Here is a 23867-nt window from a genome sequence, read left to right as displayed (position 1 = left end):
GGGATAGCAAACTCCTAGCTCCTTAATCCTGAAGCTCGCAGTCTTCGCACACAAAATTGAGCTTCTTGGTTCAAAATATGTACAATAAACCTTTTAATTCCTACTCTGACATCATCAAAAGGCACTGTGATTTTTGGAGAGCTAGAAACCTAGTATACCTTCTGAGGAAATGTAACATTATTTAATCTACTTGCAAAATGTGGCTTACTCAGAAAATTAATTGCCATTTATGCAGCTATCCCATCACAATATCATATAACATTTAGTAAGAAATAACCGTGTAGAATTTAAATATTTACAGAGAGATATGTTCAGGAAATCCTATATACACAACTAACACAGTTATTAAGAAATAAAGAACAGACTATCTTGGCCGAATATCTGTTTTCAGGAAGCGTACGTATTCCCGCTGTACCATCTCCCCTCCTTGCACTGGATCAAAACTGCATCTGTAGAAACTGAAAACAAAGGGAAAATAACTGTAAGCAAGAGATGAAATTGCACAAGTTGAACAAAAATATCATCTAGTGTTTTATACAATTCTCATTGATACTGCAATCTGACATTCTACCATCAAAGTTGAAAAAAAACATGAATCAGCTGGAGAAAATTCTGAAGTTTGAGTATTTGAAATAGGACAGGCACAAAAGCCACAACAACTGTATAGGAAAACATCGAAGCATTGTTTGGCAGATGGACTTTGATAATTTTAGATGTTCTTTAGGTTTTACTATCTGCAATATCTACTGGAAAATTGATGATATCTGAAAATCTTTAATCAAATTTTATTCGTTTTATCCTTCAGAATATCAATTGCTACCAAAATGAGAGGACTGTTAAAAGATGATTCTCAAAATTTTAGTATTTTTCAAAGATTGTAAAATCAATTGCAAGCTTAAATCCTATCAAGTCATTACGAACAACTTTTCGATTAACTCAAACAAGAGCTCCCAAAAGTAAACACAGAGAAACAATGGTTGTAAGAAAACAAAACAAAATCAGGTAACATAAACAAAACAGCAAGATAAGCATAAAAGGGGACAATTCCACACCTCCCATCCATGCCAACAATGATGACAGTGTTCTGAGATCCAAATGCTACAATGAATCGAGTGTTTTCTGGCAAGTGGAACTGAGCAAATGACCATTCAGAGCTGAAATATTTTGGTAAAACCCCTGGAAAAACATTAGAAAAATTAGATGGAAAATCATGCACAAAATAACCATTCCATGAAAAGTTAGTTGTAAAATAAAACCCAGAAGGAAATTTCACAAACAAAATTTAATTTTTGAGGAGAAAATAAACATGGCAGTATATCATATAAAACACAATATTTAGAAAAGAGCCTAGACAATTGACTCGTGGAAGTTGACTATTTTTTTTTTTCAGTCATTTAGAGAAGTTGACTACTTCTTTGATTATATGAAATAATGTATTTGGGTTATCTAATTTAAAAGTTTGATAAAATACACAATCAAGTCTCCAACTGATTCATATGCCAAATTAAGACAAAATCGCTTCTGCCTTAGGTGGTGAAACAGTAATGAGAAGACACAAATTATCCGGACAGATTTAATTTATTTCAAGTCCTCAAAAAGACTTTTGGCACACCATCTTACCTCTCATAAAAGACAATGATGAACTAGGATTGGCACCAGTATTTGGAGAAATAAGAGCATCTACAGAAGTTGATGAATTCTGGTGAAACAACGCTTGCCCATGAGCAGCACTTGAATTATCATATGCATCCTCCCCAACCACTCTAACTCTGAGGCTGAATATATGCACTGTACCTTTGTCACTTGATGCTGCCAACCACTGAGCATTGGAAGAGAGCACAATACTATAAATTTCAGCTTTCTCCACCCCTCTACGTACCTACATGGGAGCAATATGACAACAGATGAGAAATACTCTAAGCTACCAACCTTCCTGAGGAGCCTAATTGAAACAGAAGTGATGATCTTAACTTGCTGATATTATACAAGTAGAAGTATTTCTGTTCATGACACTTCCTCCAATCTATGAGTATTTTACAGCATGGTGCCAAAGGGCTAAAAAAAAAAAAAAAAAAAAAAAAAAAAAAAGGCAAAAAGATTCTTCTAACGATGGTTCTCTAAGCCTAGGACCACACCTCATAACCTTGAATAATAACCCGTAATCATAATAATAAAATTGCAAAGTGCAACCTCTTGTAGGCGAGTCCCATCCATTGTGTTGAAGATTCTTATCAAAGTGCCCTTGTTACTAGCAGTTGCAAGAAGCAGACCATCCATTGTTAAGGTGAAGCAAGCAATGTGAGAATCATGAGCATTAATGAACTTTGTCATATTCAACCCAAAGTGTTCAATTCGAACCTGTCCTCGTTGAAGTCCTGGGCACGCCAAAACAGATGTATTTAAATGGTGTGAAAGACAGCATAATCCCCTAGGATTTGCCAGAGTCTCAATCTGATGAAGCAGCTTCAGATCCGTAAAATTGTAAACATATATCTTATGTTCAAGAACAACAACAAGACGATCACGTCTTAACTTCACTGCACGAACCTCAGACCTAAATGAGAATTCACTAATGCAGCGGCTCTGATGATCATCCCAAATCATAACTTTGTTTGGTGGATACTGGGAATTAGCTCCTCCACCAACAAGTGCAAGGATGTTGCAACGAAATAGCATCTCAACAATTTTAAATCCTCCACTCTTCAAATCACGTCTGAAAGTTTCCTTGAAAGGATCACAGTTATAGATACGAAATCCAGAGCTTGTCCCTGCAGCAAAGCAACCGTAATCCTGATTCCACGAGACTGAAAGTAACTCTGTTTCATCATCCTTATTCATATCTGGTTCAAGCTGGCTAAAAGAAGCAGAAGACCCAGCTTCTGGGGATTCATAAGAGACAACCCTTGTTGGTGGAAGTATTCCTCGAGACGTTGAAATGGTTGAATTCATGTGGGAAGAATTGACAGTCATCAGCAGTTGCTGCAATCAAAAATATGCAAAACCATAGGTCACAGGATATACAAAGATGAAAACTAAAAGCTACATACTACCATAGCAGATATACCATTCAATTGATAATATGGCTGAAAATGCAAGTGTTATTATGAGTAAATGAAGGAGTAGGAAGAGGTAAGCTACAAAGCAGGAAAAGAACCCACATGTATATGAAGGGAAAGAACACTATGCCCCTGTCAATCAAGGGAAGAATCTAAGATGATGGAAAACAAATGGAAGAAGGTTATGTAGGGATTTCCAAATCTCATTTCAAGGTTATTTCTTTTAATGTTCAACAAGAATCCATAATATGAATTAAATAAAAAGAAAAAATTGCACCTTTATGGTATATCTTCGTCAATATCCGCACAGAAATGGATCTACAACTACTTGAACCTCAAAACTTCCAGTGAAGCCAAAAAAGCGAAATATAACTATTAGCAAAAGAAAAAGAAGAAAGGTCTATAATTCGAAAAGCTAGGAAAGAACCTAAGTTATACTCGGTGCAGTCTAGTGCTAGTAACAGGAAAAGTACCAAGGAACTATCCATGGTGCCGAAGAATTCAAGTGAGCTATCAACTAAAAGAATCTAGCATATTCAGAAGTCCAACCAACATTGGAATGACCAGAATAATTTACCTCCTGCAAATAGTTACTTCCACTTTAACCAGCGAACAGAAGTCAATGACTCACAGGAGCTAATGCTCCTCCTATGATTAGTAACCCTTCCCAACTCAAAAACCATCAAATTAAGTAAACGCCACAATGCCCCTCCTAATTTCTAAGAAAAATTTCCAATGCCCCAATCTTCCACAAACTTCCCAATTATTTAAACAACATTTCCAATGCCCATGCCTTCGAATACTTATCAAACTATGCTCATAATAAAGCTTTCCATTTGTTTTTTCAAATAAATTTGATCAGAGACCAATCAGAGCTGTGACCCACATGTGGGTCTGGAAACTTGCAGCATCATGGCATAGAGTATTACTTCTCTGATAATTACTATATTATAAATCTAAACGTTCGGAACAACTAATAAATGAAAAATCATATCAAGATCGCACATGTTCAAACAAAGAAACTCAACTTTTAAGATTATAACTGTAATGATGGGTAAAGTATTCTTCCAAAACAAAAATAAAAAAAAATACAAACAGCGAAGAACCAACCAACAGAAATAAGTAAAAATAACTAGAAGCCATTGATATGGATTGGAAAAGAAAAGAGAGTGATGAAGAATAATACATAAACTCGAAATTTACAGAGATGGGGTTGTTGAGAAGAAGGGAGCGAAACCCAATTGGGTCATGAACGCCACCAATTAAGGATTTGCGATATTCGAATCACACCCTTTTTTTTTTTTCTCTGATCTGAGGCAAAATCCCAATATCTGAGTCTGAAACAAGAAGACAGCGAAACTTTCTCTCCAAGAAATAAGAATACTAATAATTATTATTTAAACTTAAAAAAAATATTAAAAAAGAAAAAAAAGAAAAAGCCCTTCTTTAACAGAACTCAGCAGCTTATTATGCTAATACGTTTCTTTTTCTTTTACCAGTTTTGTCTTTTGTCATTCTGGTTTGCTAGGCTGTGAAATGTACATACTATTTATTTAGATGGAATAGCTTTTTATTTATTTTTTATTTTTTTTATTATCCGAATAAAAATAAATTAATTAAATTATAAATTATGAAATATAATAATTGTTCCTTTTTTTCGAAATTAAAGGATCTAATCTAAGGTTTCGTTTCTTAATTAAAAAAAAAAAAAGAAGAAGAAGAAGAAGAAGAAGAAGAAGAAGAAGTAGAAGAAGATATAATAGCTTAAAGTTCGTTAATTTGGAAATAAAGTTTTAGATGTTAATACAGGAATGGTGCATAGTTTGTAATGATGGTGAACAACAAAACAGATCATGAATATCTATATCTATGTATATATATATATATGTATGTATTTTATCCTTTTTCAGCTATTTCATACCAATATTTAATCAAACAGAACAGAAATAAATTAATTCAAAATTCCTTCATCTTTTGGGTTGGATTTAAAATTTTGCAAAACAATTTTTTTATTTCCTTAAAATAAATTTTAATTTAAAAAGTAAAAATATATTTCAATTCCTTGAATATGAGTGCAAATGCATATCAATTAAATCAATCTTATTTATCAAGTTTGAAAAACATTAGTTATGGGATTTTCCTACTAGCATTTTTATTTCCATCAAAATTCCTTATTTTGTTAGTTTTCTACAAAACAGTTTAGATGATAAAATAAATAAATAATAAAAACCTTATAGAGCTACAAGAAAAAAAAAAAAAAAAAAAAAAAAAAAAAAAAAAAAAACAATGGTGTTTGGACGATTCAGAAATTGGGCTTTTGTCTTTTAAGTTCACCTACTATGGGCTTTCATCTTTATTTGGGCTTTCTCACTCCCTACGATAGGCCTTTATTTGCTGGAATTCCTAATCAATGCCTATGCTTCTTCTTCTTATTTTTTTTTTTAATGGCTAACCTATGAACACGCCAGGAAAAATTATACAATCATAAATTATATGGAAAACATTAATGAGGTCAATAGCAACATGATTACCAATGTTAAAACAATCATTATGTTATTTATTTACAGAAGTTTATAATTGAATTGGTAACTATAGTATCGATGCCTCAAATTCTTTCCATCTTTCCTTTTTAGTCTAATAAACTTGTTTATTTATTTCATTATTTAATCTTTATCATAAAGATATTTCGTTAAAACCAAGTAAAATTGTTTTTTTTTTTTCCCCCCTATGTTAAACAATTATAACAAAACACAAACAAAAAAGAGCTAAAATCAATTGTTTACTTTGTACAATAAAAAGTGATGTTACTTTCATAAATGGAATCTGTATATTAAATTATTATAAAAGCTAAAATTAATTTAATAAGACAAAAGATATATCAGTTTGAACAACTAGAAAACAAATAGACAAACTACTACTGGCAAGCAATTCTATTTAGACAAAAAGTAACATCACAATTTGCACACAATAAATAAAACAATTTTTTTTTTTTTTTTTGTCTGTTTGGTGTATTAACTGAAAGAGTATTGGACTGCATATATATTTTTGAGTGGACTGCATATATATATATATACATAGATACAAATTATTCTAAGTGGGTTTATATTAGTTTGCAAATTTGTTAGCATGCTTTTCCCTATTAAAAATTGAAGGGAGCTGTCTGACCAGCCTTGAATGTTGTGAAGCATTTTAGTTTTCTTTTGGTTTGCCTAACACTGAACACACATGCACTTCTCGTAGTGCTCTTTAATATTAGACAAGTTTACTTCAAATATTTGTTAATTGTTATTAATTTTAATGTTAATTTTACTAAGTATCTAAATTAACTATAAATTTAGAGAGAAAAAACAAAAAACATACAGAATAAATTGAAAACTATTTTAAAATTGTTTTCAATTTGGTATTTATATATCACTCTTTAAAATTCCAAAATACAGGTATACCAAATTACATTTGCGGGGGTTCCCAAAACAGGAACTCAGTGATGGGAGGTACCCTTATCCCATATTTGGCATATACAAGATGACCCATTTCCAAATGTTATACTATTTGAGTTCCCCCATTTCCAGAAGTCTAAAACGTTTTAAACAAATATCCGAACTCCAACAAAAATTACTATTTTTTTGAGATTCAGATTAAGAGAGAATCAAGTATTTTTATATACATATTAACTGTTATTTTAACATATAAGAATTAGATAGAAAGCAAAGACTGACTTGGCACAGTTTCATATGAAATGGAAAAATGGTTTGGATTGTACTTTACTGTCTCTACAAGTACAAAATATAAGAATAAACTTATAAAAGTAATTGCCATCACCTGCAAAATCAGAGTTATATAATGGATTCAATATTCACTTTTTTTTTGGGGTAAATAAAATATAATGAATTCACTGTTAATAAAGAAAAGCACTTCTCTTGAAACTTCTTCACCAATGGAATGCTTCATCATCACATAATTAGTGCTTGTGACCTGTACTTTCTGAAAAATAAAAATCACACAAGTTGGAGAGCGAGGTGAGGAAATTAAAATAGTCTTTTATTTTTCTATACTACCTCATGAGTTTTGCGCATATATATATATATATATATATATTAATGTGGCACTTGGAACTAGGTAAAGCGGGCCACATGCATGCATGGTGTTTGATGCTGCATTTTTACACATATATATGACACAAAGTGGCAAACAAAGTTCGGTGCTTTCAATAATACTTGAAACCGATCAAATATTTGAAACTGTGGGAATCGAATCATACATGGTAAAACTTAAGGCTACCAAAAAAAAGAAAGAGGACAATAGTTTCTGATTTAAATGGAAGAAAAAAGGTAATGAACCTGTGCAAATGGGTTAGAAAAAAGCCCAATGACCATTGGCCAAAACTTTACCTTTTTTTTTTTTTTTTTTTTTTTTTACATAAAGAGAGAAAAGACTGAGAGGCCATAAACTTTAACCAAACACGTAAAAGACATATAGAAGTCAGATATTGATGGGTGAAAATGCTTATATATATATATATATATACCTATTCATACTCTTATCACTTGACTCATTGACTGTTTGATTTTCTCATTAAGTTAAAAGAAAAAAAAAAGTACCAAGTTGGGCAAAACAGCAATTAATAGGTGTCAGAGAGTACATATATACGTGATGGTGTTTCGCAGGGGAGAAGAATTATTATGACTAGTATAACTTAGTAAGAAGAAGATGAAGATCGATGATGATGCTATGGTAGGCTAAATATCAGTTTGTTTGGTGATGACATGACTCCTAGGCTTGATTAATACCATCATAAATGCTTCTGAATCTTTGCACCCTCATAGACAAACACACACAAGAACGTACATGCATATGGGAACCCTTACTAAATATATTACGACTTAATTTTTATAAAGTTTATTTTACCTCTATGACTAATGGTAGTTCAGCTTTTTAAATCAATTTAAAAGCTAATAATACAAACATTGATGATAAAATCATTCAGTAGGTGTGTATTAATAGGAAATAGCTATATCTGTATAAAATTTTGCTATACATTATACAATGCGTGCACATCCTCCGTATAATGAGCATGTTTGATGGAATATATATAACCGGATCATGTGATCCCTTATAGCCAACTAGCCTTCAATACCAAAAGCATGTATGTGTTTTATAACAAAATTGTATCTATATGTTTATAAGCCTATGGTCCTTGATATCTATATATGTATATGTATTCATAGAAAAATGAATATTTGAGTACATGCATGGATATGAATTATATGGAAAACAAAATAGAAACCAAGGCCTTTGATTAGAAGTGAAAAGTTAATAATAGAGGCAAATGAAAAGGAGGAGCTCCCTTCAGTCCAAGCATAGAGAAAGAGGGAAGCAAAATATCTCCCGCTTCATTCACACAATCACAGTAGCAAAATACCAATCTCCCTTTCTTCTACTGAGTGCTTGAGTGAATGAGTCGGCAGTTACTTCGACATCCCCTTTATATCCTATCCATGAGTGGGCTGAAGGAAGCTCTCACTTTCCATTACTCTTCCACTCATGGTATCCATTGGATTACCTCTTTAAGTTTCTTTGCAAACAAACACTCACACACTGCTGCTTCAGACCCAAAAGGAGAGATTAATTAAGCGCAATGCAAATTTTGGGGATCATATATATAGATGGGGAAATTTTCAGTGAAACAAAGATAGATCTGAATATATATACAAAGGCAATTTCATTCACTTAGATATCTATTTAAACGAGTGTAAAGATCTTTTTTCTAATTAACCAAATAATTTTATTTATTTATTTTTTTTGGGTGAACTTTTGAACACATCCAAATGGAATTTCATTTTATATATATATATATATATATATAAAACAAAAACAAAAACAAAAACAAATTTAAACAGCTATATATCAGAAACAACGAAAAATAGCATGGGTTTTTTGAGTCTATATTTAGTGAGATATGGTTTTCCATAATCTAGATGGTTCCAAAAATGGAAAAGGCTTAATGAATAAACTAAATCATGATTCACAGGGGGGGAAAAAAAACAAAAGAAGAAGAAGGAAAGTTTACAAGATAGTGTTGGAAGAAAAAGAATGATAATCAACACAAGTATAAACACACCACAAATATATGTACATATATATATATATTGGTACCTTTGAGAAGGCCGAATGATCCTTTAATGAAGAGATCATGAAAATAGAAGAATATATCTATTTTCCAATAGATTGGTTAGAACATACAATTTGTAATTTGCACAGCATAGACAAATCAGATCAAAAACCCTACACCCGCACTTGATATCAAATGAAATGGGCTAATATATTCAGGCAAGAAATCTGAGAATTTACCCACAGAAGTAGAAGCCCTCTCAAGAGTCATACCAGAGAAATTTGCCGACTATGTATTTATTATGCATGATTTAATACAGGAATAGAAAAAATACCAAATAATTAAAATGAATGACAAAAACAGACAGAAATAAGGGTGAAACTTCGACTATTTATATGGTAATGATCATAGATCTCTAGATGATCATTGAAACCCTAAAAGAAGTGATACGCTGTTGATGGAAAACCCTACTTCCTCATCCTTGTAAACTCATGAAAATAAAAAGGAAAACATATAAGAAAAAGAATACAGAAGAATTAATAATAACGGTGTGTGAAGAAGAAGAAAAAAAATATATATATATAAATAAATAAAAAAGCAAGTAAAAAGGAAGCTAATATTATTTTATGCAAAGGGAGATGATGGGTCACTTTCTTCCATGAGAGTCAGAGACAGAAAGTGACTCAAGATCTCAAGAAATCTAACACAGTAAGATAGAAGGGAAAGAGATAGAGAGAGTTAATAGGAGGTTTTCCTGTTTTTGTCACCGGGTGGTTTTCTAGTTGAAAATAAACCAAGAAAATGTGTGTGTGTGTGTGTGTGTGTGTGTGTAAGAGAGAGAGAGAGTTATAAATAAACTATATGGTTCTTGTACAAATTAGACACAAATGGTTAAAGTGAAAAAGAGTCGGCCTTTTTTTTTGTTTTTTTTTCTTTTCTAAAAATTGTATGTAATTTGGTTACTTTCATTGTTTATTAATAAATAATATTAATGATAATTAAAATTTAATATATTAATGAATTAAAATATAAAAAATATATATAATTTTAAATTGTATTTCATTTTAATATTTATGCTTTTTTTTTTTGCTCGAGGATTTTGAATAATTAAAATGTTTAATTATTATTATTGAGTTAGTTTTTATTTATTGACACTTTTCATCATTCAAAACATATGAATTGTAAATGTTTTAGTTTCAGTATGTGCGGAAGCATAAAAAATAAATTTCCATTCGAAATGATAGATATAATTTAAAAACTTTCTTAATTATTAAGTAGTTAAACACATAGTGTTTCATACTTTTAATTTTCACATATGTTCATATTTTCATTTGATATTATACTTAAGATATTTTAACTTTAATTTAAAATAATTTTTACAAAATTTTTAAAAGTTAAAAATATAAATTTTGACTTAGTAATCAAATAACTATCAACACAAAGAAACAATATTGAAAGAAAGTAAGCAAGCTATATTTAATTTAGTAAAAAATAAAAAATAAAAAATAATTATATTAATAAACAATAGCTAAGTAAAATAAAATAACAGTTTGGTATGATAAGGTGAAATTTTATATATCATGAACGTGAATAAAACCAGAAAGTCTCAATCCAGCTAAGCTTTGGTTATTCTGGTAACTTTGGACAATAAATACAGTAATGTTTGAGAAGAGGATTATGATGATGCATAAATGATATAAACTACAGGGACAACCGACAAACTGTGTTCCTCATTTCTCTTTCTTCGCTGTACATTGTCACTGTAACAGTGTATAGTACTCCCCACTGCACCATGCTGATGCCAGCAAGTCCCCACTCTCTACCTCGTTACTTTTACTCTTTCTTGTTGAGCCTATCTAGCTAGCCTAGTTTCTTTCGTCAACACTTTCTATTTCCATTCATAAGCTTTTCTATTTTTTTGGTTTTTTCTTTTCGGTGAATTTGGATTTCTCTCTCTCTCTCTACGTTGGGAAAGGTTTTATATATATACATGTATATATAATTTATCTATACTACATTTGTATTATGTTTATTTTTTAAATATAATAATTTTTTAAAAAATTATTGTTAATATTATTATACAAAAATAAATATTATCGGTGATTGTTTTAAAAAATTATCATTTTTAAAAAGATCTATATTATAATACAATATAGATTGTCTACATTATAAAATTTTATTATATATATATTTATCTATATATACCACTACAATGTGGTGAATGAAATAAATATGTTTTTTTTTATATTGCATATTATTGTTAATTTTTGTATAGAAAATATATATAATGTAACCATTTCATATAATACTTTTTTAATAACCAAACTATGTCACAAATAACATTCTTAATAAATATCATTTTAGCCATTATATATATATATATATATCTCTAAAAGTAGGTAAATCATATCTCAACTTCGCATAATTTCTCACTATTTTGAATTGCTTGTCCACTATTGAAGGTACATGCTCATCAACCCTTTTTTCTATCACATCACAAATATATGTACATACTTGGATGAAAAATAGATAGACAAATATATATTCTTGAAGATGATCAATGCTCATTAATTGCGCATTTTGTACATGAAATGATTGGCTTTCACTTGTTGCCTGCCACTTCTAATAAAAGTATTGAGTTAATTTTGTTACATGACTGTAGTTTTTACTAAGTTTCACAGTCCTTGAGTAAAAGTAGTTTTTTTCCATCATAAATCTTGAAACTATACCCTACATGACACCATCATATACCTTTTATTGCAATATATATATTGATTTTTTAGGAAAAAAAATTTACAGAATATATCGATGAATTTCTAATTTTTCTATTATTGATATATTTTTATTAAAAATTCACTTTTTAATTGTTAAATTATTTTAATAGTTGAGATATAAAATAATTTTTAAATTTAAATAAATCTAGATAGAATTTATTTATCATTTTAAATTTTTGATATCATTCAATCCATTTAGACCATAAAAATATTTTTAAATTTTAATCCTAAAAATAACCCAATAACTGATGATAAATGAATGATGGAAGACAAATTGATTGTTCTGCATATAAATATTTTATTGTTATTAATCCACAAATAATTCTCCATGTGTTTGTAGCTTATTTCTTAACTTGACGAAGAACAAAAAATAAATTAATTAATTAATAAATAAAAATCTTTTCCCAACCTATAAGTAAAGGAAATTGTAGGCTCTTTCAAGTAGGCTTTTCATCAGATTAGCTATATGCAAAATTATAGGCTCATAATGCATTGCCTATTCCCAGTGTAAGTGGACCGCTATAAGGGCCGTATAGCCTATGCTCAACCTTTTTTGGTTTTGGTAAATAGCATATTGTCACGTCCCGCGCAAAAGGAGTAAAACCCTTGAGGTTTAACCGGAAGACTCTACACTCTCCATGAAGATACAAGAGGAACCCGGAAGATTCTAGAAGATTCAAGAGCAACCTAGACTTATGTAGATTGGAATCTCTCTAGAATACTCCATGTAAATATCTTGTACATAACCCTAGAATAATCTAGAACTCTAACTAGATAGGTGACATGTGTACATATCTAGAATCTTCCTACATGCCAAGCCCTCTATATAAAGGGGTTGGTCTCTCATTTGTAACATATCCAAGCACATCAAGTATTCTAGCAATACAAGTATTCTCCACATTCTCTCAAACTCTCCTACTTCCTACTCTCTCATTCTTAGCTTCCGCATTTTTCATAGCTTGTGAGCAAGGCTTACTTAGCAAGGGAGGTGCTAAGTGCCGCACGGGAGTGTTGGAAAACCTAGGCCCGTGACAGTTGGTATCAGAGCCAATTGCTGCTCAAGCATATCGTTGGTGTAACGTGGAAGTAGGCAAGATGGCTAACTCGGATGTTACCATCAATGTGGAGGGAGCTACCGATGTGCGAGGTCGTGAAGAGCAACGCAACCCCAATGCGGGGAAGCAGAGGCATAAGTCCAAGTCCAAGGATGTGATGATGGGCGTAGAGTTGCGCTTGGAGGAACATGCATCCCGAGTTCAGGAACGGTTTGAGGCGCTGGAGGGTCGCCTAGATGGGCTAGAGTCGGAGGACATTGCCATCAACCAAGCCGTGAGGGGGTTACTCAATGGGATGGACGATGCCTTAAGGAGGGAGCTCCGCGCGACACGCGACCAATGCATGGGGGAGGTAGCAGACCTTCGTGGAATGTTGGAGAGGGAATTGGATGCCATCCGCACCCAAATGGAGGATATGCGGGGTGATTGGGCTCTTTGCAAGAGGGCGGTGGCGTCGGGGACGACCACCATACGCGAGGGGCCACGTATCGATGTGCCAAAGCCCAAGTCCTACTCTGGGGCAAGGAATGCGAGGGAGCTCGAGAATTTCCTTTGGGGCTTGGAGCAATACTTTGAAGCAATGGGCATTGCGGACGATGCTTCAAAGATAAGGACTGCCACTCTCTACCTTAGCGACACAGCAATGTTATGGTGGAGAAGGAGGCATAGCGACATTGAGCGAGGTACGTGCACTTTCCATACTTTTGATGACTTTAAAAAGGATATCAAAAGGCAATTCTATCCGGAGAATGCCGAAGATGAGGCAAGGAGTCGCCTTCGACGACTCAAGCAAGTAGGCCATATCCGGGAATACATCAAGGAGTTCACCAACTTGGTGTTGGAGATCCCGGACCTATCGGATAAAGACTCCCTTTTCTACTTCATGGATGGACTACAACCTTGGGCCAAGACGGAGTTGAAGAGGCGTGGAGTACAAGATTTGGCTAGTGCCATTGCATATGCCGAAGGCTTCATCGACTACTCCAACCAAAGAGACTCTCCAAAGCCGAAGGAATGGAAAGACAACCATGGAAAAGGTGGGGGAGAACCTAGTAGGTCCAAAGAGGATGAAAGGGAAGAGAGTGCACACAAGCCAAAAAGCTCAAGGTGGAAGCCGCCTAGGGAAGGTAAGGACGCTTCCAAACCTAAAAACTCTTGTTTCTTATGTGATGGACCGCATTGGGTTAGGGATTGTCCGAAAAGGAAGGCTCTGAATGCCATGACTGCCCAATACGAGGAGAAGCAAGAGGAAGGAACTAGTATAGGTTCCTTACAATTGCTGAATGCTATCAAGGCTGCTCCTAAGGAGACCAAGAAGAGTGGCCTAATGTTCGTGGAGGCTAAACTCAATGGAGTGCCCACCAAGGCGTTGGTGGACACGGGTGCCTCACATAACTTCCTATCGGCGGAGGAGGCACAAAGGCTTGGGATTAAGGCAACACAAGGAAGGGGCTTCGTCAAGGCGGTAAATTCTGACGCAAAGCCGCTCCAAGGAGTTGCTCGAGGTGTGAAAACCACCATCGGCGATTGGGAGGGCCAATTGAATCTAACGGTGGTGTCCATGGATGACTACAAGGTTGTCCTTGGCATGGACTTCTTCAACCAAGTAAAGGCTTTCCCACTCCCATTTGCTAACAAGTTATGCATCATGGATGGGGGAACGACGTGCATGGTGCCTACGGAACAAGCTAGCAAGCGGGAGACCAAGGTTTTGTCGGCACTGCAAGTTGAGATGGAGGAGCAAATCAACTTGGCTGCTGCACAAAAGCCTAGTGAGGATGCCCCAAGCCATGCCAAGACACCTCCTAAGGTACAAGATGTGCCAAAGGAGTTGCACCAAGGGAGCTTGCGTGCATTGACTTCAAGTCGTGGAGACGACAAGAGAAGGCATGTGGAGGCTAAGGGAGGGACCTTAGTCAAACCAATACCCCAACCACACGAGATGAATGGGAGGGTGATAGGACCCTACGAGGGGGCACTTCCCATTGTAGGGAAAGGGGGCAAGGGAGCCCCAAAGAAAGGTAAGCCAAGAAAGGCACCCATGGTAATAGCGACTTCACCCGACAAGGATGTGGAAGCCACACCTGCGGATCGAGTCGTTCAACGTGAAGGCGTGCCTAACTACACCAAATACTTGGTAAAGGGGAAGGACCTGCCGGATGGTGAAGTAAGTGGGGAGCACGAGGATACACAACGGCAACTCAAAGATCACATTCGGCGGGCAAGGAAGAAGGCGCGACGAGGGCGTCGCGAGTTTAGGTGGGGGAGAGTGTCACGTCCCGCGCAAAAGGAGTAAAACCCTTGAGGTTTAACCGGAAGACTCTACACTCTCCATGAAGATACAAGAGGAACCCGGAAGATTCTAGAAGATTCAAGAGCAACCTAGACTTATGTAGATTGGAATCTCTCTAGAATACTCCATGTAAATATCTTGTACATAACCCTAGAATAATCTAGAACTCTAACTAGATAGGTGACATGTGTACATATCTAGAATCTTCCTACATGCCAAGCCCTCTATATAAAGGGGTTGGTCTCTCATTTGTAACATATCCAAGCACATCAAGTATTCTAGCAATACAAGTATTCTCCACATTCTCTCAAACTCTCCTACTTCCTACTCTCTCATTCTTAGCTTCCGCATTTTTCATAGCTTGTGAGCAAGGCTTACTTAGCAAGGGAGGTGCTAAGTGCCGCACGGGAGTGTTGGAAAACCTAGGCCCGTGACAATATGCTCCGGAATATGAAATTGAAAGGCAAATGACAATGGCAGAGAAAAATTCATGTCAAAGACTCAAAAGTAACAAACAAGTCCCATCAGGCGGGGCTCATATAGCCAGTCATGGATCAGAGTAAAAGCTTTTTTTATTTATTTACTTTTTTTTATTTCATTTTTTACTCTTTGTTGTTTTTCAGATTTAAAAATGTTGTTATCTTTTCACAACTAAGTGATTTGTCTGATTGATTATGAGATACCAATAACATTTATATAATATATTCATGATGACAAATTTCATTCCAATAAAATAAATAAATTTTAATATAAAAGTAATAATAATTTCTATGCAAAAAGGATCATGTTAATTACAAACAATATCTCTCACCAGCCACCAACTATAGTGACAAATAACACTTTAAATATTCTTTAGAACACATATAGATATAGTAGCGATTTGAAGGAAATGAGAAAATATATAATGGCTAAAAGGATTATGATTTACATCATGTCGATTGGTAGTCAATGTGGTATTAATATAAGGTAGTGCTATTATTGCTTTAAAGGGTTAGTTTACTACATGCACATTTATATATATACATATTATATTCATGCACATTCATATATGTACATATTATATATTATTTAGTTTATATATACACATATTCAGATAACATTGGCCCGAATCTGATGAGGATGGAGATGGGGAGTGGGGGTCAATATTCAGTGATAGATGAAATTAATTTTGGCAAATGCCATAAATGTTGGTTCCTTAGCTGTAGCCATTTGAATCCATAGATAGTGGTTCATAAAGAGATGAGAGGTATTTAAGCCATGCGGTGCCTAGTCTTATTTGCAATCATATATCTATATATATATATATATATATTTACAGTCAGTTCTTGGTATCTGAGAGGCAATTGCTGTTACCTGGTGGGCAATGGCCAATAAGGATGGTTTTGTGCTGTTTTGGTGTTTCTTAACTCTCTCAACTTGCTTTTCCATGTACTTCCATCAAGGCTACGATAGAAATATCCACCCTTTTAATAAAGAAAGACGGGAAAAAAAAAAAAAAAAGGCCAAATATTCCATGTTTTACAACACCTAAATGCTAGTCATAATTATTTCTTCAAGACCAAAATCCTTAATTCAAACCTTTTTTTTAAAAAAAGAAAAAAGAAAAAAAGGAATGAATATTTGTAATTGGAGATTTAAACTCTGTTTGGTATGGTTTCTAAAATGTTGCTTTTTAACTTTAGTTTAAATTTAAAAGTAGCTTTTTAAAGTGTTTAGTAGTTTTAATTTTCTGAAAGAGTTTTTGAAGTTTTAGATATTTAAACTTTCATAAAAACTTTTAATTAACCTAAATTGATGGAAGTGTTGCTTTTTAAAAAAGTTTTTACGAAGAAGCTGAAACTTTGAAGAAGGAAAAATTATCCCAATCAAACCTAGCCAAGTCACAAATTCATCAATGATCTTGTTATCTTACTGTATCTACCTGGAGCTAAGATGACCTTTAATATGTAAACAAAGAAAGTCAGAAGGTAATGTGTAAACAAAGAAAGTCAGAAGATAATGCAATGAAGAAGGAAAAATTATCCCAATCAAACCTAGCCAAGTCATAAATTCATCAATGATCTTGTTATCTTACTGTATCTACCTCAAGCTAAGATGACCTTTAATATATAAACAAAGAAAGTCAGAAGATAATGCAATGAAGAAGGAAAAATTATACCAATCAAACCTAGCCAAGTCACAAATTCATCAATGATCTTGTTATCTTACTGTATCTACCTCAAGCTAAGATGACCTTTAATATGTAAACAAAGAAAGTCAGAAAGTAATGTGTCAACAAAGAAAGTCAGAAGATAATGCAATGCAATGATGCAAATAAGAGGAGTCAACTCCATATTAATTAGCAAAGTTTGTGATTGTGGAAAAGCAGAAGATATATGGCAAATATTCGTGGTCCCAAAGAGGGGTTTTGGATGGTACAAAAAATGAAGTAGACTTTTTGACACCAGACTCTGAAAATATGTTACTTTGGTATTTTACTTTTGAGGCACTAACATAATATGGAGAGATCACAGGGATGACAAAAGGTGCAACTTGATCCCACAACCATTTACAGTGGGGAACAGCAATCTGACCATTTCCATTGGACCACTTAGCTCCAGCTATTCTCATTTCTGATCTTACCCATATTTATATATATATATATATATTCTCTTCTTTTTCCAATTCATTATTTACTGAAAAACACCAATGATTTTTCGATCTTTACATACCAAATATCTTAATATCTTAACTACAAGTACACATCAGGCTTAGCCCATTTCATTTTCATCAATTTTTAAGATTAAAAACAGAAAAATATATAAACAAATAAAGTTTTAACTCTTTCCAATACTACCAAAGCTATGAAAAAAACATATTTTCGCCAAACCAAGACTCCTTCCATGTGCAAATACCATTTAATTTACCTCTGTCAGTTGATAACCCAAAAAAAAAAAAAATGTCAAAGTCCTTTTTCTCTATCTAAAGGGAAAAAAAAAATGAAAAAAGAAAAAAAAAGAGGGTACAAATGGTGCAAAAGCCCAAAAATCTGTCAAAAAGACTTGGCCTGCAACCAAACCAACATTTCCAGACGTACCGGACAAGCAGAATATATGTGATAGCGATCTATAGAACTAAAAAAAAACAAGAAAAAAAAAAAAAAACAAAAGGAGATTGGATCAACGAACCAAAATATTTATTATTTTAACCTAATTATATCATTCACTGAAAAGATAACTTCTACAACTAGTAATAAGGTTGAAGCAACCTAAAAAAATAACAAACAAACCATGAAGACATGGCTGGAGACCCCTTTACACACCGCATATCCAGAATTTATCCAAAATTTTCTGCTGCAATTCGATATAATCACCATTTGATTTGAATGAAACACCAGTTCAGTTAAAGATGTATGAAATAGTGGGGGTAAACGCAAAATAATAGGAGAGAAGACGAAAGATGGAAGAATAATTATGTACATAAACAATGATGTGTCATTATGATGAGTGAATTTCCATTCACATCAAAAATTTAACATCTATATGGTTGAGATTTAGGGTCGGTTCAATTGGTCATCTCATCTGTTTGATCCACCAAGCTCAAAAGGCCCTAGATACATCAGACCTTTAAGATTACAATACATGGATATGCTAATGACCGAAATTAGATTCTGATTGTAACATTCCATCTGATTTTTAGGGGGCAACCTAACGATGAGACAACAACTCGGACCAATTTCAGAACAATTCAAAGAACAAACTTGTTGATCCATCCCCAAATGTCCTCAAACCTGCAGGTTTAACAAGTGCCCTGCACAGAGGGCAAGTCCTTTCTCTCTCAAACCTGGAAAACAAAAAAAATATATATATATATATATATTTAGACGAAAAAGTTAAAAAGATACATAATCACTGTGTAAAATAATTCAATTCATACTTGTGGCTGGCAGGAATGTGTTTAGAACAAGGGTCCCTTTTCTTTGCCATTTCATATCAGTATCACTAGTCCTATATACTGGCTCTATCATTCTACCATTTGTAGTTCATCATTAATACTCAAGAATCACATGCAGGAATAATCTTTCACAAAGGTTGTTTTCGACAATATAACATTCTGAAAAAGACATCACATACTGACCACTCAAAAGAGAGCATATACCCTTTTCTTTGCCATTTCATATCCCTACTCCTACATAGTGGCTCTATCATTCTACCATTTGTAGTTCATCATTAATATTCAAGAACCACATGCAGGAATAAGCAATCTTTCATAAAAGGTTGTTTCTAACGATACAACATTCTGAACATTTCTTAAAACAGGATGAAAGAGATGGCATATACTGACCACTCAGAAACACAGTCTTCGCAGAAGATATGCTTGCAACGCAACAGGATAGGAACATGCATCTTCTCCTGGCAAATGGCGCAAAGGTCTCCCGCTGCATTTACCTGCATTTAAGTTGTTGCAACTTGGATGCATTAATAATTATATGGAAGGAGCTTTACAGAAACTAAGACCCAAATTACATATAGCATATAGAAGCAACAGATGTAAACATACACATTTATCTTGGGCCAAGGCTTTAGAGTAACACCACATAACAAAAGAAAAAACGGGGCACAAGTTGAGAGGGCCTCACAAAAAACCATCATGAGAAATATTCTAGCTTTCCTTCCCCAACCAAGCCATGTTCAATTTATTAAACTTATAACACCAAAGAAATCTTACAGAAAGTTATTGTTCTTTTTATGCTGAATCTCTTATATAAAAAAGACAATCAGCCTGTGTTTTATTTTTGTTCTTATTTTTTGTTTTTTTTGTTTTTACCTTTTTTTTTTTTTCGGGGCACGAAAGAAGCCTAATCAAAGTTGTCAAGACACCCAACAAAGATAATGAACAAGGAAGTAGCAATGATTAACAAGATAAGGAACTGTAATTGCTAGAAGGCTAATTAACATAATAATTCATATTTCATTGCACGAGAAAGAAACCTAAGATAAGACATAAAGAAAATAGTGCGACGGAACAACAGCAGGAGGTCACAACACAAAATATATATATATATAAACATACATTGTTTTCGCAGCATTTTTAATTATTATAATTAAAGCATTTCCTACAAAAAGAGACTGCTAAGAACTTGCCTGCTCAGATGTGGCATAAGACCCATAATGAACTTCCTTCCTCGATAATGCCTTTATTGCAGCAAAGAAGGATTGGACCTGACCAGCAACATAAAAGTTAAAAGACAAAATATGTAGTTTAGCAGACCAAAAAGTTTATCACAATCTTTAACTCCAAAAATAGCAGAGTTGGAGATTATAAACTATAAGAATACCTTATCAACAACAGCTGTTAGCTTAAACGTCAAATACAATCCCGTAGTTAGTGATGAGAAGAGGCTTCCATATTCTCTGTTCAGAAAGAACCGATACCAGACAGGTGTGGGTAACAAGGCACGGTACAACAGCATTGCATACTCAATTAGAGTTAACAATTGGCCCTTCAAAATGAGAGAACTGTCAGGGAGTTATAACAAAATAAGAGCTACTTGAACATGCTTGGAAATTTTTAATGCTCAAATGCCATATTACCTGCCGACGGAAATTATGACCTCTCCCATTCTTGTAATATATAAGCAGTAAACACTTGAAAGCCATTGCTGCTTGCCTCACCATTGTATCTGAAAGTAATACAACAGCAATAGAATAGGAAATAAGTGAAGGGGCAACCAACACGGAGAGAGCAAAACAGAGACAAATACATAAAACAGCAACAGAACCACAGATAAGAGATTGCACAACGCTATATCAACAAGAACGCTCCAAGATGATTTCTCAAGATAGAAGAAGAAAGAGGAGCTGACAAGATGGTAGAACATGTTATGTGATATTAATTAATAAGATACAAAACTAAGACCCAATAAGATCATTTAGGATGGTGTCATAATTTAATTAGAGGTTTTTCCAATTCCAAAGAACTTAATTACTAATAATTGTATGGTCAACTTATCTATCATATGCTTCTATGAAACTTGTGAAAGACATCAAAGCAACAATTCTGACACTGGTAGTTAACAACAACTAACAACTAGGCTCTTCCAATGCATACCGTTCACCAAAATAATAAAAATGGCGTGCCAGAAAGGGGGTATTGCTTTTGGAGGAAGCATGACCAATGGGTATAAAAGATCATCATTTCGATACCACCAGTATATACCAACTACATGAAGCATAAAAGCGATGGTGATGCCAACAAGAATAGGGACTTTCCTCTCTCCCTGCACAAAAAAACATTTTTCATCATTTTTATGCACTCTGACAGGCTTTTTGGGTGGCATATAGATATCATTAGAGGATCTAAAAAAACAAAAAAAAAAAAAGACACACCTTTAGAGATGTCTGCTTCCGAACAACATCATTTGATTTAAACAAGACAGCTGATATCCAAATTGTGACAAAGAAACCTGAAAGTTCTCCATATAAAAGAATCAGCAGTTGAAATAACGCTTAAATAATAAAAAAATAAAAGACAATAACAAGCTAAAACATGCATGTGAAGCTTCACATCACCACTGTGTTATGTATTACACCACAGATCCAAATTTAAATCAAATCACTCTAACTGCATCAAACAGCACAAAACAACCAGAAAATTCCTACAGAACTCTTTGATGTTGTCAATAGAAATGACCAAACTCGTATAAAAGAAGAGAAGCTGCAAGCAGGAGCCGTTGAAACTTCTTTTTACAATGAACAAATCTGTAATTTCCAAAATATTTTGTATTCTTTCTCTCACCATCAAATACCCCATCAAATTTGTTACAGCGTGTCTCAATAAATTGCAAACAGCCGCAATAAGAATAATATTTTCTGCGAACCAGGTTTATGCATAAACAATTCATACAACACACATTTTGCAAAAACCAGGCACCTAAAACTTCAAGCCAGTATATACACTATTGAAATTCAGAAGAACCGAGCAAGGGGCTAGCATACAGAGTATATAAATTGAGGCAGATTGGTTTTGGTGAATGGATACTCTAAGACACTAAATTAGGAACGAGCCAAGCTCATGTTAACCAGTCAAGATCACAGTTTGCACAACAAGCATAATTTACAGGTTGCAAAATCATTCCCTCTCTGAGTTAGGCATAGAGATTGATTGAGAATGATACAAAGGGAGACAAAGAAAGCACGAAAGCAGTACCTTGCAAATGTTGGCGAATGAAAACCACCAGCAAGAGCAACGAAAATGGAAGAACCTGCTCAGTCCATTTCGCAAACTGTTGAATATCGTTTCTTGGGTAAGAATCCCTACTGTTATCATCCCCAGAGCTCCTAACACCGACAGAATCCACTCGCCCACTACCAGCAGGCGGCGAAGGGACCCTCCCCCCAGCCATCGCCGCCGCCGCCCCATTATCACTCCGACCACCACTAGACTGATTTTCCGACACTGGCATTCCACCTACGGATTCACCATTCCTGTCCAAACTAGCTTCTCCGGCCTGCTGTCCTTGAGAAGGAACAGAGTGACCACCACCTTCTTGTTCTCCACCACCAATTATCTGAATCGAAACCTCACCGGAACTAGTCCCACCGAAAACTGTCTCAACACAAGGTCCGGGAGATTGCGGCCTCGAATCCGGTGACGCCGCACCGCCGTTGACGGCGATAAGAGGCTCGGTTTCACGGTGATTAGTCGCCGGTGGAAGGATACCAGAATAATCCAACAGAAAAGAGAGTGGCGATCGGAAAAAATTGAGGGCAGACAATTGCATCCTCCCAAACCCTAGTCTTTGATTGTTACCACCACCACCACCACTGGTACTAGTATTCTCTTGTGTAGAATTTGTGTACGAATCTGAACCGTTACCTGACGTCTCCATTTTTCTTTTCCCCAACACCAATCCAAAAAAAAAAAAAAAAATACAAAAACCTCCTCTTCAGCAACTTTTCTCTTCTTCTTTTTTTTTTTAATTAATATTTTCTCAAATGATCGGTTTGGCAAGCAAGAAAATAGAAGCAAAAGAGAGAAATTTTCCCCCCCCAAAAAAAAAAAAAAAAAAAAAAAGAGAAAACCTTCTGTATCTTTTTTTTACCGACTTTTAGATGAAGAAACGACAATCATCAAAAACACATAGAGATATACGAAAGTGGGAAAATAATTTGTTTTTGGATTTGGCATTTTGGGGTCGAATTGCAAAAACACCTAAATGCAAAGGTACTCTCTTTTTTTCTTAATTTATTATTTTTCGAAGTTCCTTCGGTCTTTCTCTTCACGACGACTCGTTAACGCCTCCTCCTCCCCGAAAGGAGGCTTTTCCCAAGAGAGCCAGAGAGACAGAGAGAGAGAGAGAGCGATTACAAATGACCGTTGAACAAGGCAAAGTCAATCATGAAAATTAAAAGCAAATTTTTTTTTTTTCAAAAAAAAAAAAAAAAAAAAGGCAATTGTAAAGATATTATATATGAGCTGTCTTTTTGCCCAAACCCCACCGTTTTCTCTTCAATATTTAAATATATATAAAACAGAAAGATATTTATTTTCTATTCCATATAACAAAATCTCAACTGGGTTTTCTATTTTTCACTAACT

The 23867-nt window shown here is 34.2% G+C and overlaps 2 protein-coding genes and 1 long non-coding RNA gene across 5 annotated transcripts; all 3 read right to left on the bottom strand.

The window, feature by feature from the left end:
• Positions 1 to 204: 204 nt before the first annotated feature.
• On the bottom strand, positions 205 to 4577 carry LOC107414030 (autophagy-related protein 18c). Of its 3 annotated transcripts, XM_016022116.4 has the most exons (6): positions 4243 to 4577; positions 3334 to 3397; positions 2191 to 2979; positions 1621 to 1879; positions 1053 to 1176; positions 205 to 458 (listed from the first exon to the last, which is right to left on the bottom strand). In XM_016022116.4, exons 3-6 carry the CDS (start codon positions 2968 to 2970, stop codon positions 365 to 367), a joined length of 1257 nt encoding a protein of 418 aa, XP_015877602.2. In that variant the 5' UTR covers positions 2971 to 2979; positions 3334 to 3397; positions 4243 to 4577; the 3' UTR covers positions 205 to 364. The 3 variants fall into 3 exon arrangements, with proteins under 3 accessions (XP_015877602.2, XP_015877601.2, XP_015877604.2); XM_016022115.4 differs by lacking the exon at positions 3334 to 3397; XM_016022118.4 differs by lacking the exon at positions 3334 to 3397 and having other exon boundaries at positions 4260 to 4577.
• A 2179-nt stretch (positions 4578 to 6756) lies between these two features.
• Positions 6757 to 9973, bottom strand: LOC112490906 (uncharacterized). The gene is made up of 2 exons (XR_003055078.3): positions 9210 to 9973; positions 6757 to 7037 (listed from the first exon to the last, which is right to left on the bottom strand). It is a non-coding gene; the product is annotated as an uncharacterized LOC112490906 (long non-coding RNA).
• An 8753-nt stretch (positions 9974 to 18726) lies between these two features.
• On the bottom strand, positions 18727 to 23653 carry LOC107414042 (uncharacterized). The gene is made up of 8 exons (XM_016022132.4): positions 22476 to 23653; positions 21656 to 21732; positions 21378 to 21546; positions 20861 to 20949; positions 20605 to 20769; positions 20411 to 20488; positions 19611 to 19714; positions 18727 to 19109 (listed from the first exon to the last, which is right to left on the bottom strand). The coding sequence occupies exons 1-8, from the start codon at positions 23155 to 23157 to the stop codon at positions 19004 to 19006; spliced, it is 1470 nt and encodes a 489-aa protein (XP_015877618.3). The 5' UTR covers positions 23158 to 23653; the 3' UTR covers positions 18727 to 19003.
• Between the last annotated feature and the right edge of the window lie 214 nt (positions 23654 to 23867).

Source organism: Ziziphus jujuba, chromosome 8 (assembly GCF_031755915.1).
Source record: "Ziziphus jujuba cultivar Dongzao chromosome 8, ASM3175591v1".
Classification (NCBI taxonomy): Eukaryota; Viridiplantae; Streptophyta; class Magnoliopsida; order Rosales; family Rhamnaceae; genus Ziziphus; species Ziziphus jujuba.
The sequence above is the reverse complement of the archived record's forward strand: the minus strand, read 5'-3'. Positions and strand labels throughout refer to the sequence as shown.

What these genes read in the sequence shown, in the direction of transcription:
- LOC107414030 (XM_016022116.4), bottom strand. Translation starts at nt 2,970, where the DNA reads ATGACTGTCAATTCTTCCCACATGAATTCAACCATTTCAACGTCTCGA. An exon ending in ATGGGACTCGCCTACAAGAG is followed by an intron (nt 1,880 to 2,190) that starts GTTGCACTTTGC and finishes GCTCCCATGTAG; the next exon opens with GTACGTAGAGGGGTGGAGAA. An exon ending in ATCATTGTCTTTTATGAGAG is followed by an intron (nt 1,177 to 1,620) that starts GTAAGATGGTGT and finishes ATGTTTTTCCAG; the next exon opens with GGGTTTTACCAAAATATTTC.
- LOC107414042 (XM_016022132.4), bottom strand. Translation starts at nt 23,157, where the DNA reads ATGGAGACGTCAGGTAACGGTTCAGATTCGTACACAAATTCTACACAA. An exon ending in CATTCGCCAACATTTGCAAG is followed by an intron (nt 21,733 to 22,475) that starts GTACTGCTTTCG and finishes GAGAACTTTCAG; the next exon opens with GTTTCTTTGTCACAATTTGG. An exon ending in GAAGACTGTGTTTCTGAGTG is followed by an intron (nt 19,110 to 19,610) that starts GTCAGTATATGC and finishes TTTGTTTTCCAG; the next exon opens with GTTTGAGAGAGAAAGGACTT.